The 16,026-nt window shown below is 31.2% G+C and overlaps 2 protein-coding genes and 1 non-coding gene across 3 annotated transcripts; 2 read left to right on the forward strand and 1 right to left on the reverse strand.

Moving 5' to 3' along the window:
• Positions 1–3,613: 3,613 nt before the first annotated feature.
• On the forward strand, positions 3,614–4,971 carry LOC118030735 (transcription factor MYB123). Its single transcript, XM_035034963.2, has 3 exons — positions 3,614–3,790; positions 3,978–4,107; positions 4,192–4,971. The coding sequence occupies exons 1-3, from the start codon at positions 3,658–3,660 to the stop codon at positions 4,817–4,819; spliced, it is 891 nt and encodes a 296-aa protein (XP_034890854.1). The 5' UTR covers positions 3,614–3,657; the 3' UTR covers positions 4,820–4,971.
• A 9,275-nt stretch (positions 4,972–14,246) lies between these two features.
• Positions 14,247–15,775, reverse strand: LOC118030737 (NAD(P)H-quinone oxidoreductase subunit U, chloroplastic). Its single transcript, XM_035034964.2, has 5 exons — positions 15,474–15,775; positions 15,288–15,349; positions 15,109–15,198; positions 14,894–15,028; positions 14,247–14,476 (listed from the first exon to the last, which is right to left on the reverse strand). Exons 1-5 carry the CDS (start codon positions 15,739–15,741, stop codon positions 14,381–14,383), a joined length of 651 nt encoding a protein of 216 aa, XP_034890855.1. The 5' UTR covers positions 15,742–15,775; the 3' UTR covers positions 14,247–14,380.
• A 140-nt stretch (positions 15,776–15,915) lies between these two features.
• TRNAD-GUC (transfer RNA aspartic acid (anticodon GUC)) lies at positions 15,916–15,987 on the forward strand. Its single transcript has one exon. It is a non-coding gene; the product is annotated as a tRNA-Asp (tRNA).
• Positions 15,988–16,026: the final 39 nt, after the last annotated feature.

Raw genomic sequence — 16,026 nt, forward strand, 5'->3', positions numbered from 1 at the left:
GTTACCAAACTTTCATGACACGGATTCCGAGTTTGACGAGTTAGCCTAGTTAATTTTGGGTTAACCCATTAATTTGTTTTTTCTTATTTAGTTATCAAACTTTCACAACGCGAATCCAAGGTTTGACGGAATAACATGGTTTAAAGGGTTAAACTAGTTAATTTATATTTTTTTTCTTTTTCTTCATTAGTTTTTTTTCCTGTTGATTTTTTTCTTTTTAATTAATCTATTTAATTATCATATTTTTATGACACGACCTTGCAGTCAGACCCACGTCCAATGCTATGAGGTTTGATATTTCAGTCAAACCTACTTAAATTTGGGACATACAAGTTTAATGTTATTATTAATATTATAAATATTACTCTAAAGTCAGGTATTGTAACCAAACATAAAACTCTTAGGTATAATTTTGCAGAAAGACCTAACATTTTTAGATCTTAATTTTTTTTTAAAATGCAAAAAATAGCTGACCCATGATATCGCGCGGGTTATGTAACTACTGTTATATATATATATATGAGCGTCTCCACGTCACAAAGAAAAAACAAGGGTGTAATTATGAAAATGACCGAAATTAGTCGTATAATATGTTTCTGACGTTTAGCTTAACACAAGACAAAAATAGTAGTCTCCGTCCTAGTTATTAAAAGGATTGTGAGGTTTTCCCTCATGAAGTGGTTAGCGTGAGGCCAATTGAAACGTGATCTCAGAAACAAAACCTAGAACTACACCTAACCTACTTACAAGTCCTCGAGAAGGATTGAAAGTTAGCTGAGGCTTCAATGCAGACAACTAAGAATTCTTAAGAGCTAGTTGCGTCTTTTTCTTTGTCCAAGCTAGGGATGCGCCATAACCACACGTATGTGAACATTTTTTCTAGTTGCGTGTTTGAATATTTGCTTCTGCAAATCACATGTTTACCTCTATGTGTCTAAAGTCGAAGACACCTTTTGGGCGCTAATTTTCTCTGGAATGTAAACATCCTATGCTACCTTGCTCTACATATACGTTTTTAAAGTTATTTTACGTTCACTCAAAACAAGCAAAGGTCTTTTACTAACTCTTCTAAGAAAGTGGAGAAATCTACCATTGCTGCATGCACTAGACTTTCGTCATTTGAAATTATTTTAATTCCGACGAGTACATAATATCCTTGCATAGCCCAGCAAGATCCCGGTGAGGGTCTCGCAGGAGTCCGACGAGCCGACCAACCGTGACTGTACAATTACACATTCTAAGCCCTAGCGATTGTCAGGATCGTAATTTCAAAGCAGACGAGCATCCGGTTCGATCAGCCTGATTTTTTTATTTGATTTCCTCCTAATTAAATCAATCAGGGCAAGGAAAATCTGAATTGATGTCTAATGAGATAAGATACGGAGGTGAGGGAGAGGTTCACTTAACCCACTCTCTAATTTACAGATATTATATTTTATGAGTGAACTTGTTTTTTTAGTTGTGGCGTTCAGAGTTTATGATTAATCAATATAGATTTATTAATTGCCATGCCTTAATTGGATCTTTAGGATTTGATTTTATGTGATCTTTAACGTGCAGTGATCTTCTCGAGAGGATTATAAAAACCGGGGGTCGGCTCGGTACACGATGACTGGCGAGCGAGTAGACAAGACGCGCCACCAGTTTGATCCAAAATGCAGTGACGTGCGGTGGTTGTGGGTGTTCCAGATTGATGTGACTGGTTTTGAATATGCTAAAAACACCCAGACCTACCCCGATGTTGGGTTCTTATTTCACAGCGCATACCTTTCTCCTACTGCATTGATAGCATGACTTGTTGTTGGGTTGCCGCCCAAATACGAAACTGGATCCTGCCTTCAAACACGATTATTAACTATTAAAATTCAATTAAATCTATAGAATATCCAACCCGTGATGCATCGGGTTATTTTTAATTAGCATGTAGTTGACCGATTGAAGTGCAAATTCAACCCAACTATACATCGCTATCCCTCTCGCTCTTGATTGTATTAAACTGGAAATTAAGTTGGGGGTTAGATCTTCGCAGAAGGTTAGGTGGGGGATCACATTGAATCACTAGCCAAGAGATATAAAATACAATATTTGATTTGTCTGCGGTTCTTAAACTAAAATAGATTATTATAGTGATTACCATTCAAAGTATATTTTATTTGAAAATATATTAAAATAATATTTTTTTAAAAATTATTTTTTAAATTATCACATCAAAATAATCTAAAAATAAATAAATTTATTTGAGAGGCCTTGATTTGAAGCTTGGACATCCTCCGAAAGGCCTTGATTGAGGGGGGTTTTCTTAGAATCCCCGTGTGAGGATATGTAGGGAAAGGAATATTGCCAAAGTGTTTTTTCCAAGAAAGTTGACACTGTGATCTTTATTCGTATATTATTTTTTCCCCAATCAACTTAAAAAACAAATGGCTTACGTGCCTCTGTCTGAACTACATCACATATAAAATATATTAATTTCAATCCTTCACGAATATCGCGGGTCGTCAGCATATACTTCTTATTAAATTAATCAATCATTTACTATTCCCTTTGGTTAATTAATTAGCAAACTGCTACAATATGTCTATAAACTAGAAAAGTGTGTCCTTTCACAATATTAACCTCTACCAACAGTTCTTGGATCCATGAAACGAGTCTTGGATGATAAATATATGTGAAATAGGGTGTTTGTAAGTGTTGTAATGATTATTTTTTAAAATAATTTTTATTTTAAAATATATTAAAATAATATTTTTTTATTTTTTAAAATTATTTTTGATATTAACCCATTAGAATGATTTGAAAACATTATAAATATATAAATTTTTAAATATATATATATTTAATTATTTTAAAAAAATACTTTTCAACAGCTATGTCAAACACTGCCGATGTTCTCTCCCTTCACACCCAGTCAGTACTCTTTAGCAAGTAATGTTAATACTCTTTAATAGATTAAAAGAGAACACGTCCCACTTAATCCCTGTAAAAGAGTCAAATTTGACACGTCACGCAACGTGGAAAACTTTGATCTATTAATTTTGAAGAATGAGCTCAGATTACCTTAGCAGCCAACAAGAGTGCTGCTAAAAAGGCAACAAGGGTTTTCTTTTAAAAAAAAATAAAACAATTTTAAAAAATATTACTCATGAACCAACGCAGAAACAACGTGGCGAACCTAGCACGGACAGCCTTGAGGTGTCAGGACTCACCACATGGGTTTAAAAATTATACCCGAGATTGATTTTTAAATTATATATATATTTTTAAATATATTACTCAAAAATATTATTGCACCGCAACTATAAACAACATCTATATTTATAAGAGAAATAAAAATAGAATTCCTATTGGTAAGGGGTGAAAATACCCCTGTGGCAAGACCATAATACCCTTTGAATAGAGGGATTCAAGAGAGACTGAGGAGGAAATAAGAGAAGGATAAAAAGGGTATGGACATCATTCAGACAGTGTACACAGTACATGCATTTTTCCTTTCCTTTGATTGTTATTTTCTGAAAAGAGATATTTATATTTTATTGATTTAAGTAAAAAGGAATCAATTAGATTCTCATTTTCCCGGGATCTTGGCCTATAAAAGGGGAATAGACCCTCTCTTACCAAGTTGTTGTGGAAGTGCGCGTGTGGTGATTGTAGAGAGAGATGGGGAGGAGTCCATGTTGCTCCAAGGAGGGGCTCAACAGAGGAGCCTGGACTGCCTTAGAAGACAAAATACTGACGGCGTATATCAAGGCCCACGGAGAAGGCAAATGGAGAAACCTCCCCAAGAGAGCAGGTACCTCTCGTGGAAACATTTAGCTCGCTTGCATATATATATATATATATATATAGACACACACACACAGAGGAGTGGAGTAGCTTGATGCTCATTTTAATGGAGATTTTCACTAAATAAAGTGCTTTTTGCCCAAGATTCTCATGAATCGAATTTGCAAGTTTGAGTGCTGATTAATAATATGCAGGTTTGAAGAGATGTGGCAAGAGCTGTAGACTCAGATGGTTAAATTATCTTAGACCGGACATCAAGAGAGGCAACATTTCCAATGATGAAGAAGAACTCATTGTCAGGCTCCATAAGCTTCTTGGTAACAGGTTTTCCCTCTCTCCCTGCCCCTCTTACTTGCTTTAGGCCATGAGCACTATCCCTGCCATTTACTAGCATTCTTGAATGCGCAGATGGTCTTTAATAGCTGGAAGGCTACCTGGGCGAACAGACAATGAAATCAAGAACTACTGGAACACTACTCTGGGGAAGAAAGCCAATGCTCAAGCATCTCCACAATCCAAACAAAATTCCCAGAGCTTTAACAAACGAGCAATCGAACCCATGACTAACACCCAATCATCAAAGCCAACACTGGCAACCCAAGTAATCCCCACCAAGGCCACTAGGTGCACTAAGGTTTTCCTCTCATTACAGTCACCACCACCACCAACACCGCCACCTAAAGCTCTCTCCTCAGCAGCCATAGACGACCCACCACAAGCTCCCTTGTTAAATCATCAACAAGCTAGCCCAAATCTTCACTGCGGAACTGAAGAGCCCCAGGCGTGCGATGATGACTCAGATTTCTTGAATTTTGGACACTGGAATGAGTTTCAACCGAGTGATGGAGGTACACTAATTGACAATGATTGTGACAAGAATCTGTCCATTGGTTCTTACCATTCGTTAGCCTTATCCGATGACCTAATGTTCAAGGATTGGGCCCTGAATCGTTGTCTCGATGACAATTCAACTTTGGACTTGGAATCTTTGGCTCATTTGCTTGACTCTGAAGAGTGGCCTGAGATGAGACATTGACGAGAAAGGACGACAAAATCTCCACCGTTGAAGATATGTGTACAATTGATCTGCCCATGAATAAATAGGCATTCACTGTTGATGATCGCCACTTGTAGAATGTCTTAATTGACTATTAATGTAGAAATGAAAGTAATAACCATTTCCTCTGAGCAGTTTGTTTGTGTGGTTGAAAATGTGATGTGGTGTGACCACAATGATTGTTTGCAAAATATTAAAATGATGTTTGAAAAATGCGGGATCTGTATAATAATTGTGGCCTCCTTACGGGTTCATCAAAAAAACATGTCATATCTGTTTTAATGTTCTCTTGATTTACTTCTTATCGTTCCTTGTTTCCATCAGCAATTTATATTCTTTTCTTGAAATTTGTCATTGTTTTTATTATTATCATCTTCATACGACATGCTGTGAACTTGTTATTGTTTTATATATATATATATATATATATATATATATATATATATATATATATATATATTTAACTCTCTAGTACCTAAGAAAAAAAATTCTCAAGTATTGTATTTTATTTTAAAAACTAATATTTAACATTATTCAATAACATTACATAATTTATTTTATAATATAATAGCAGTAGTTAAATTAACAATATTTTAATTAAAAATCATTAATATTAATATATATATTTTTAGTTATTTTATAACCTCAATTTAAAAAATATTCTTAACTAAACACATTAAACTACTTTTTGTTCAACCATAATTTTAACTAAATATATATTTTTTTAAACCAACCTCAACTATAAATATTTTTTATAAAATAATTTTTTTCAAATCACAACCATAAAAGTTATTACACTTAAATTATAAGATTAAAGCAAGTTTAAAGTGATATAGCATGTGTAAGCGCTTTGCATGTAACAAAACTACAATTAACTATTTCATGGAAATATGTTCTCCTACTATATTTAATAAAATTTCCTTTCAACGTCATTCCACAACATACAAAGTCTTTACTATTTCAAAAAAAATTCTATTTTTTTCTTTTCTAAATAAAAACATTATAAAAAACAACTACTAACATAATTATAATATTATATTTTGAATCTTTTTTTTTTATGTGTTTTCTTCTTTCTTTTTTTGGCTCCAGGGGTTTTGGAGGGGCCGGCGGCGGCTTGGTTTATATGAAGCTGGTTGGTGGGTTTGCGTGGATTGATTCACCCATGAAATAAAAAAGTTGGTTGCTTTATTATTTATATATAAGCGACATTTTACAACTCTACTAGCTTTTTTAATAAACTTTTTTTTTCCTTCTATATTATTTTTTACTTATATTTCAACTTGTTTTAATTAAACACTTGTATAGTTACTACTACTATTATTTACACTTGGTATCAGCTAATGTTTCTTATGCTGTCCAATAATGAATTGAATAGGACAATTATTTTTGTGAAATTATTTGATACATCTTTAAGACAATGCATGTCCAGGCTTTTATAATGGAGAAATTTTTGTACTAAGATAGGGCAAGCTTCTCAAATATATGTATAAGGATTAACCTTGTTCGTTCGGGTCACCATAAAAATAAAAATAATGATTATTATAGTTTTAAAACTTGACTAGAAATTAATCCAGGACAAGGATTGCATTAGAAATCAGGTTGATCGTTGATCTATGTCAACATAAAGATAAAATTGATTATAATCATAATTTTAAAATCCTATTCATGGGTTAACTCGGAGCTAGGTCAAGGTTATAGGTCAGGTTGGCCATTAACCTGGGTCAACATGAGAATAAAAATAATAATTATTATAGTTTTAAAACTCGACTTAGGGTCAATTCATTGCCAAGCTCGAGTCATGGATCGGGTTGATTATTGACTCGGGTTAATGTAAAGATAAAAATAGTTATTATCATACTTTTAAAACTCAACTCGAGAGTCAACGCAATGACAAGCCTGAGTCACTGGTTAGGTTGGCCATTGACCTGGGTCGATGTAAGCTTAAAAAATAATCATTATTATGATTTTAAAACTTGACTCGGAGATCAACCCGATGCCAAGGTCACGAGTCGAGTTGATTGCTGACCCGAGTCAACCCAATGATAAAAATAGTTATTATTATAAATTTAAAACCCTAAATAGAGGTCGACCTAGGGTCAGGCTCTGGTCACGAGTTGGATTGACCATTGACTCGGGTCAACGTAAGGATAAAAATAATTATTAATATAGTTTAAAAACTTGATTAAAGGATTGATCCGGAGCCAGGCTCGGGTTGACCATTGACTTAATTTAACATAAAAATAAAAATAGTTATTATCATAATTTTAAAACTCAATTAAGGGGTTGACTTGGGGCAAGATTGAGATCACAAATCAGGATGGTCAACCCAGGTTGATCCGAGGCAACATAAAAAAAATGATTACTATCATAGGTCAAAACCCAACTCAGGAGTTGACCGTGGTAAGGCTAGAGTCACAGGCTAGGAGGGTTAATCCGAGATGATCCGAGTCAAAATAAAGATAAACATAATTATTATTATTATAGTTTTAAAACTCAACTTGGGGGTTGACTCGGGGCAAGACCGAGGTCATGAGTTGGGGGGATCAACCCGGGTTGACCCAAGTCAATGTATGAATAAAAGTGGTTATTATTATAATCTTAAAATTTAACTAGGGACAAGGCTTTTGTCAAAGGTTAGGAGGGTTAACTCGAGTTCACCTAAATTAAAAAAAAAAAATTCAAAGCAACCTTGTTTTGACCAACAAAATTAAAAAAACATCAATGAATTTTTAACTTGTGTTTTATCTCGAGTTGAGCAGGACATTGGATGGCCTAGATTCTTGATCAGGCTAGGTTAGATCAATTATTCCTCTATTTTTTCTTAAAACCAAACTAGTCTAAATTTTAGGTTGACAAGGTCTTATCTAAATGTCTATAAAACACAAAATACAACAAATTATCATGTACAATTCAAAACACACTAAATACAATACAATCAATATTATCTAGCACACCATAAAAGTGACTCTAAAACAGAATCATAACTTTATAAAGTTTTACTTAATTATGCATAAAATTGAATGAGTGTTTCCTTTTTAACACGTGCAGACGATAATGAAAGTGGAATATATATGCCTAAAATTGAATGATTTTTTTTCCCTCTCTCGATATATATATATATAGACACACACACATCTGATTATCAAAATGGTAAGCAAGACTTGAGAAGGGTGGTCCGTTGATTAAAAAAACATGTTCTCATCTTAGTTATTATAACAAGTAATTTTTTCATTCGATTTGAGATTTGAAGTTCGAATTCGATTATTATAATATGATATATCGTGTACCAAATAGGATTTCACCATCCTATGAATAAAATTGTCCCACACGGTCCTTTCCTGGCCGAAAAAACAACAAGGTGGCCCGGAGTTTGTCAAGGTTGTCCGACTTCATCATGGACGGCGAGCTCTCAGATCAACTAAACCTATCCCTACTAACATGTATGATAAGTTTTTATGATGATTATGATGAATTCAATTATGATGATTTTTAAGAACAGTTTTTACAATAAAAAATAACAATTAAAAAGCAAATTGTCTCAATTTAACAAAGTCTTCATCATAATTTTTTTTCCAGAGAGTCAACACAAAATATAATTGCTAAGATTTCGGTCATAATTTTACAAACAATTAAAATCATATCTAATTGTATTAATTAAAATAAAATTTATATTAATTCAAACAATATAATTAAATACAACAAGTAATTCAATAATCAACTTAAACCCTAATTTTTCTAATTCAAACATAATTGATTTCATAAACAACATCAATTATACTAAAAACATATAATTACAATATTTAAATCTAAAATTATCAACTACAACACAAATATCTAATTATCAAACAAAATATAAATATATAATTAAATGAAGACACAAAATTTAAAGTTGGGTTGTCATTGTCTTTAAAAAAAAAAAAAAAAAAAACTTGAGGTGTTGATCCTTGTTTTTGTTACTCACCACAGACAAAAGTGGGGTTGCCGGCGGGCAGGTCACTGCGCAAATTATTGAATTCCTCCAAAGAAAGGTAGATGTCAACTTTCTGCGCTGCCAATGGCGGAACAGGAATTCATGTCCCAGCAGGCTGGGAGAAATTTCTAACATGTTTTCGTCGATAACAACAAGCTCTGCCTTCATGGGATCCACAACGTTGTCGTGCTTTTATAACAAGACAAGTGATGGGACTGCTCTGCTCCAGCACAATAAATACAATATTAAAAAAAAATATAAATTATATTTCTATACTTTATTTATTAATTTAAATTATTAAATTAAAATAATATTTTTTAATATAATATCAAAACCTTAATAACAAAACACTCATGACTTTTAATCTTATCATCTCTATTCATTTGATAAAAATTAAATACAAGGTAATATGAGTTTGTATAAATTTCAAATTTAAAAGGCTTTCACTTGATAAAGTATGTTATAGAATAATATAAATCAAATAATTGGACTTCACCTAAGAATTTAAGTTATTAGGTTGAGATAATTTTTTAACATGTAGTCATTTTACATTAGTACTCATTTTTTTTTTTTTTAATATAGGTGTTGAAACTAGTTTATATATATCTCAACTAATTTTACAGATCTTAAAATTAATAATGACATAAGTTTTCTATAACCTTATAATAACTTTTAAAAAACAAAATTAAAACCATAACAATTCAACTACGCAACTCAAGTCTTGTCATCTTTTCCTTGGCTTTCCTGATGTCGTTGCTGATTGTAACGATGCTCTTCTTGCACTCATGCCAACTGTGCGGTGCAGGCAAAGCAGCCATATTCTTTACCTCCGCAATTTTCCTTCGTCTATTTATTAGTACCAAAGCTTTTGCGAGAGCAAAACGAAGATGTATATAATTTTCTTTTTGTTTGATACCTGTATGCTATAATCTAGTTAAATTAGGGTGTATATTTTTTAATGTACATTTACCGCAATTTTTGAAAAAATAGACACAACATAACAATTTTTTGTGAAATAAAAAACTATAGTCTAAAGAGACGGTATTGATGATCACTTTGTTATATAAGATGGTGCCAAATACAGTGTCAAGACATGGTGGTACCTCCACCTGACAACATCTAAGGTGTGTTTGTTTTAACTTTTATGGTTTTAGTTGTGGTTGGGTACAATCCAATTATATACAAAATTCAACCACAAAAGTTATTTTTTCTTTTTTTTTTTTATAGTTTTTTAGTGGGTCTCATACCCAAACTTAACCTCAACCTCTAAAACAAACACACACCTAACCATCCACGACGACCAATGTTGCCACCATCAGCAGCCACACCAACTTCGCCGTGCCACTGCTACCATTTTCATCAACATTGCTGCTGTCCAACTACCACTGCCATGGGTAATTTTGTTTTCAAGATTTTTTTTTAATAGATTTGTTTTCCACTGCCGATTCATTCACTGTGAATAAACAAAATCTAATATTTGAAAAACAATATTTTCTAGTCACAAGCTTTGAAAACTTTTCCTAGTATACAAGATAAAATTAATTAGATTTACCTGAAATATTTTAAAACTGATCTTATATTAATCAAATCAAGTTTTTTTTTAATAATTTTGGTTATTTTTTATTTAAAAAAGGATTCATTTCAGTTTAATTTTCATTCCAGAAACTAAAACTGAAGTAATCAAATTGAATCAAATAAAAAGATTATTATAAGTTAAAATTAAAAATTTATTAAATGATACATAACAAGTAAATTAATACATGTTATGACAACAAAGGCTCAAAGCGTGTTAGAGATTGTAATAATTTTTTTAAAAAATAATTATTTAAAAATATATAAAATAAAATTTTTATTTTTAATACATCATGTAAAATCAATCTACAAATATATAAAAATAATTTTTTAAAAAAATCAAAAACTGTATAAAAAAGAAAAAATAGTGTACATAAATCCTAACTTAGACCCGAGGTAGTTGAGACGCACCCTGAAATCCCTATCTATCAGTCATACCATCGTTCCAGGACCAGAATACTGACAGTGACCTTTTTTGTTAAAAATCAAAGAGAGAAAGGTGTACTAATTGCTGGTTAGAATGAGAGTTCCGGGAATCTAGTTGTTTTTGTTTTTTAAAGTATTTTTTATTTAGAAAAATATGTTAATAATTTTTTTATGTTTTAAAAATTATTTTTGAGATCAGAACATCAAAATGATTTGAAAACATTAAAAATATATTAATTTAAAGTAAAATAAAAAATAAAATTTTTTTAATTTTTTTTAGAAGTGTTCTAAAAAAGTACTTCCAAACAGTCACCAGAAGAAATTTTAATGGCGTTTACTTTTCTTTTAAGGACACTTGTGAGCGTGACCAGCCCTTTAGCAAGGTCCCCCACAAGGACCACTAATCTTTGTAACTCAGCTTAACGACAGGAATATTCATAGAGTTCAGACTCTGACTCACTTCAAAAAATACTTGATCTTACTTCACCCTCGTGTCTATATATATATATATATATATATATATATAGTATGGCAAGAGTGGTTTTTTTTTTTCATTACTTTTTTATTTGTTAAGAGATTTAACGAGTCTTGCGATTCACTATAAAACCAAACTAATCTTCTACATTACATTACTATAACTGATAAAATTTTATTTTATCGGAAGAAATCATATTAAGAAATTATTCATGATTAAGGTCACTTATAGGGAGCATAGCTATTTCATTACTTTTCTTCGCAGTAATCATTTGTGGCGGATAAGGTCTTTGATATGATGCTAAAAGTAATAAATTTCTCCTACTGTTCTGAATCAAAAAGCAATACGTGATTTTGATTTTGAATTTAGATGGGTTTATATATGAGAGTAATTTTTATTTAGAAGTATATTAAAATAAAATTTTTTAATTTTTTTTTAATATTAAAATATCAAAATAATCTGAAAATATATAAAAAAATTAAATTTTAGATAACAAAACAATAATTGTAACTAGATAAATACAAAATTACATTATTTTAAATTTTTTTAAGAAAATGATATAGTTTATAAAAAAACTAGTGTGTAATTATGATAGTTGAAGAATCGTTATTAGAATAATAATTTAAATAAAAATTGTGATTAAGAATCGTGGTTTTAATGTAACCATTATTCTTGTTCATGTTCTTTGGGATCTTTTTAAAAATTTAGATTATGTTATTTTAATCTTTTAAAATTTGATTTATTAAAAATTAATATTTATATTTTTTTTATTGGATTATCCTGATTAATTTGTTTTTACAATTCATCATTTATGAGTTTTTTTCTATTAAATTTGATCATTATTTTTTTTATTGCTAACTTTTTTCCTTTGACAAATTTTTCTAATTATTATTTTTTTCATGATTTCAAGATTTAAGCTTAAATTAGTTGAGAATTGAGCTTTTTTATTGAACTTATTCAAGGATTTTATAATTTTCATGGTCGCGAGATTTATGTTTAACTTGGGTTTACTCATATTTTTTTTCCATTGTTTTATTTATTTATTTTTTATTTATATCCTTATTACTGAGATTAATGATATTATGCAATTTGCCGTTTTTGCTTTCAAACGTGTTCTTAGCATTCTTTTTAACATTGAAAAAAAATTACCAATGGCAAAGCCTACAAATGAAGTGCAATCTATGCTTGAAGTCCTCGTTGATTGATGTGAAGTGGAAGAGGACGGATACAAGGAACGTATAAATATTGAATTTACAGCAGAGAAAAGGAAACTACAAATGGATAGATGCCTTCTTTAATAATGAACACACACCTCATCTCTAAGCAGCAAATGTTGATTGATGTATCATTATTTTTACATTGAGTATCTTCTTAAAATGATTACTCTCTCTCTTTCTACTAAAGAATATATTTATTAATATTAATAAAAAAATTAATAAAATGATCACTCTCTCTTTCTACTAATAGTTTATCAATACAATAAAAAATCCTAAAAATAATTTTTGTCCCCTTATTAAAATTATTTTAAAAGTAATTCATTTCTATTTTTTAACCATTACCAAAAACCATCCACCACCTTCCTCCCACCCACCCCAGGAGAAGAGATAAGAAGAGAAGGGGTCCCGTTGTTTAATGGGCTATGCTAAGATGTTTTGTACTCGGCTCATATTTGACCCACCTTTTGTTTGTAGTTAGACGCTTCCAGGCCCAAGTAAGCAAGATATTGACCTTTTAGATTATGTTAATACTTGTTAGGGTTCTCGAGCTTGATGTGAGCTGGATAATTTATTTTTTTACAATGCAGAAAAATAATGACAGGTATTTTTAATGATTTTTTATTATTAAATAATTAATTATAAATTTAAAAGTCGATGCATGTGTTTAACAAAATAAATTGAGATTTGTATCTGTCAATATATACTAAAAAAACTATTAATATTAATAAAACAATGAAGTCAATAAATTGAGAAATATAAATATTAAAATATTTGATTTTGTGACGTGAAGAGAGTTTTTTAAAAAAATTGTTGTTTCTTTGCTTAGATTTTATAGCAAAATATTCAACCTTGTAATTTTTTGATCTAAAAGACTATATTTTATTTTATTTTTTTATAAAAAAAACTCTTAATAAACACCACTAGAATCTCAAAAAATCAATTTCTTAACTCAAAATATCCCAAAAATATAAAATCAAACTAAAAAATAAATAATTCTCAACCCCAATATTTTACTTTTTTCAATAAAATAAACATTAAAAAAACATATAAATGAAAACCTCTCCTCATATGCAAAATTTTGACAGGAGGATCATTTTTGTTGTTGTTGAAAGTTGTCAACCAACAATTTTCAATCTCATTCTTCAAACTTAGACACTAAAAAATAAAAATAAAATAAACTTTTGGACCAATATTGAAATTTTAAAAACTAAAATGACCTAAAACAAAGTTAATGTAAAATATCCAGACCGAATAAAACTTTTCTTGTATAAATTTGAGATGGACCTTCTTGTTTTTCTATTCTCTTTTTTATTTTTATTCCTTTAATTCTAACTTAATGCTATAAATTAAAATCATATCTCATTAAATTGAATAATCAAGTTCTAGAATTTTACTAAAATCTTTACCTTTCAAGAAAGAGCAAACATAAACTTTGAAGTGAAAAAAAAAAACACATTGATAACAAATAATAAAAAAAAACATTGTTTTAATCACAGTTTTTAAACTGTGAGAGAGTATAAAGTACAACTATAGAAAAAATGCCAGGCCTTTTAGTTTTCTTCTAACATGTTATATAACTCTTGTGTTGTGTTGCGGACAAGATAATTTTATTTTTCTTATAAAAAATTATTGTGAAAAACCCACACCCTTTAGTGTTTTATATAATTACAAAATGTAATATAATAGTAATAGTCAAACAGTGTAAAATAGGATATTAATAGCGCTAATGCTAATCATAATCAGACATGAATAAATTTGTGTATATATCTATTCATATAACAACACAAGCACACCTTAAAGGAAGCTTTTTACGAGGATAGTTGATATTTGATAATGAATCAAGATTGTTTATAAATCATTAAACAGTGCGTCATACAAATTTATCTGTTGAGGGTAACGGATAACGTGACGGCTAGGACTAACCATGCCAGTGCAAAGTATCCCACCAATCTTGTCGGTCCCTCATCCTCTGGTTCCTGCAAACACAAGTCATTTGATCACCGTGGAGAAATTTATGGATCGTGTAAAAGGAAGGAAGTTGAATTTATGATCTAAATTTGAAGTTTTATAAAGCTATTCTTCAATCTCTGGCACCACCTGCCACATCCTAATAGAGGCACCGATGGAGTTTCAAGTTTCAACAAGCAAAACTCAGAGTTTAGACATTTTAAGGGCCTAATGTGCCTCAATCATTCAAAGAACTTGAAGAAAATTGTTGGTTATCCATGATATATGTATCAGAACTCTGGAGGATAGCCTAAATCTTGACTGCCACAAAAACCTGAAAGGTTGATGTTACTTGATATTATACGGGCCTTGCAGCTAAAAGGAGAGCCAATAATAATAAGTATTATCCCGCGGCGGAGGAGACAGTATTTTAGTTAGGTAGGTACCTGTGGCGGAGGAGGCGCAGTTGGTGTAAAGTCCACTTCATAAGGCCACATGTATCTTTCTGGTTTCTCGCTCCTGACCAAGCTCCAATCGTACATTCTTCTCTCATCTCTAGAGGATAAAATTGTGTAGGATTCCTAATTAAGAATGGACAGAAAGAATGATTCACAATTTCCCATAAATTAAAACAAGAAAAATGTCATCAGGTAATATTAACTTTTAGAAGTTCCATTTTTTCCCTGACTTCTGCTTCATCAAGCCCCTGATTCAGGAGCTCTTCGACCTTGTTTTCATATGCAACCGTAACCTGTTGAATAAGAAACAGAGAAAACGAGAGATTTTACTAAATGAAATAAAATAGACTCATAAAACAAAGTTAACAACATTATTGGAGACCTCTTCATATGAAGATCTTCTCTGGATCCCAAGTCTGCCATAGTGATCCACATCTGTAATCGCTGCATTCCAAACTCATTTCTTTACTATCAGACGCAAAATAATATGTTGTCTTGTCAAATTAAAAGAGCATATATATATATATATATATATATATATATATATATATCGGGTTGTAATATTTACGTATGCCACGAAGAGCTCTCTCCACATTAAGAGCAGAAATCAAAGACGGAGGCCCTCCTGGAACTTCAATGTAATTCTCTGAATCTTCTACCTCAGTTGCAGCAGTCTCGGCTGCTCCATCGCTAGAGCTTCTAATATAAAATCTACGTTGTTTCGATGCAAATGAGACCGATGTTAAGAATACATTGCCATTTTTGCACGCCCCATTACAGAAATTTTGCCGGCAAATATACACAGCTGCTGTTGTCGATGGCACAGACATGGTCATGTGGCCGTTTTTTTTCCAGTTATATCCATATCTATGGATTGCTATTATAGTTTGGTGGTGATAAGGCAAGGGTTTCTTGACCAATCGAAAGTTATCCAATTGCCTTGGCTTAACTTTGTTGGTGTTAATGATATATACTATAAAAAGGATTCATTTGATTAAACGCACAACTAAGTCGTTGTAGTATAGTGGTAAGTATTCCCGCCTGTCACGCGGGTGACCCGGGTTCGATCCCCGGCAACGGCGTATTTTAGATGTAGATTTTTAGAATTTATTTGGTCATGA

Source organism: Populus alba, chromosome 6 (genome assembly GCF_005239225.2).
Source record: "Populus alba chromosome 6, ASM523922v2, whole genome shotgun sequence".
NCBI classification, from domain to species: domain Eukaryota; kingdom Viridiplantae; phylum Streptophyta; class Magnoliopsida; order Malpighiales; family Salicaceae; genus Populus; species Populus alba.

Excerpts from the sequence above, each read along its gene's own strand:
- LOC118030735 (XM_035034963.2), top strand. The coding sequence starts at position 3,658 with ATGGGGAGGAGTCCATGTTGCTCCAAGGAGGGGCTCAACAGAGGAGCC. Across the intron at positions 3,791-3,977 it reads AAACCTCCCCAAGAGAGCAG|GTTTGAAGAGATGTGGCAAG; the intron begins GTACCTCTCGTG and ends AATAATATGCAG. Across the intron at positions 4,108-4,191 it reads CATAAGCTTCTTGGTAACAG|ATGGTCTTTAATAGCTGGAA; the intron begins GTTTTCCCTCTC and ends TTGAATGCGCAG.
- LOC118030737 (XM_035034964.2), bottom strand. The coding sequence starts at position 15,741 with ATGACCATGTCTGTGCCATCGACAACAGCAGCTGTGTATATTTGCCGG. Across the intron at positions 15,029-15,108 it reads AAAAAATGGAACTTCTAAAA|GAATCCTACACAATTTTATC; the intron begins GTTAATATTACC and ends ATTCTTAATTAG. Across the intron at positions 14,477-14,893 it reads CTGCGCCTCCTCCGCCACAG|GAACCAGAGGATGAGGGACC; the intron begins GTACCTACCTAA and ends TTGTGTTTGCAG.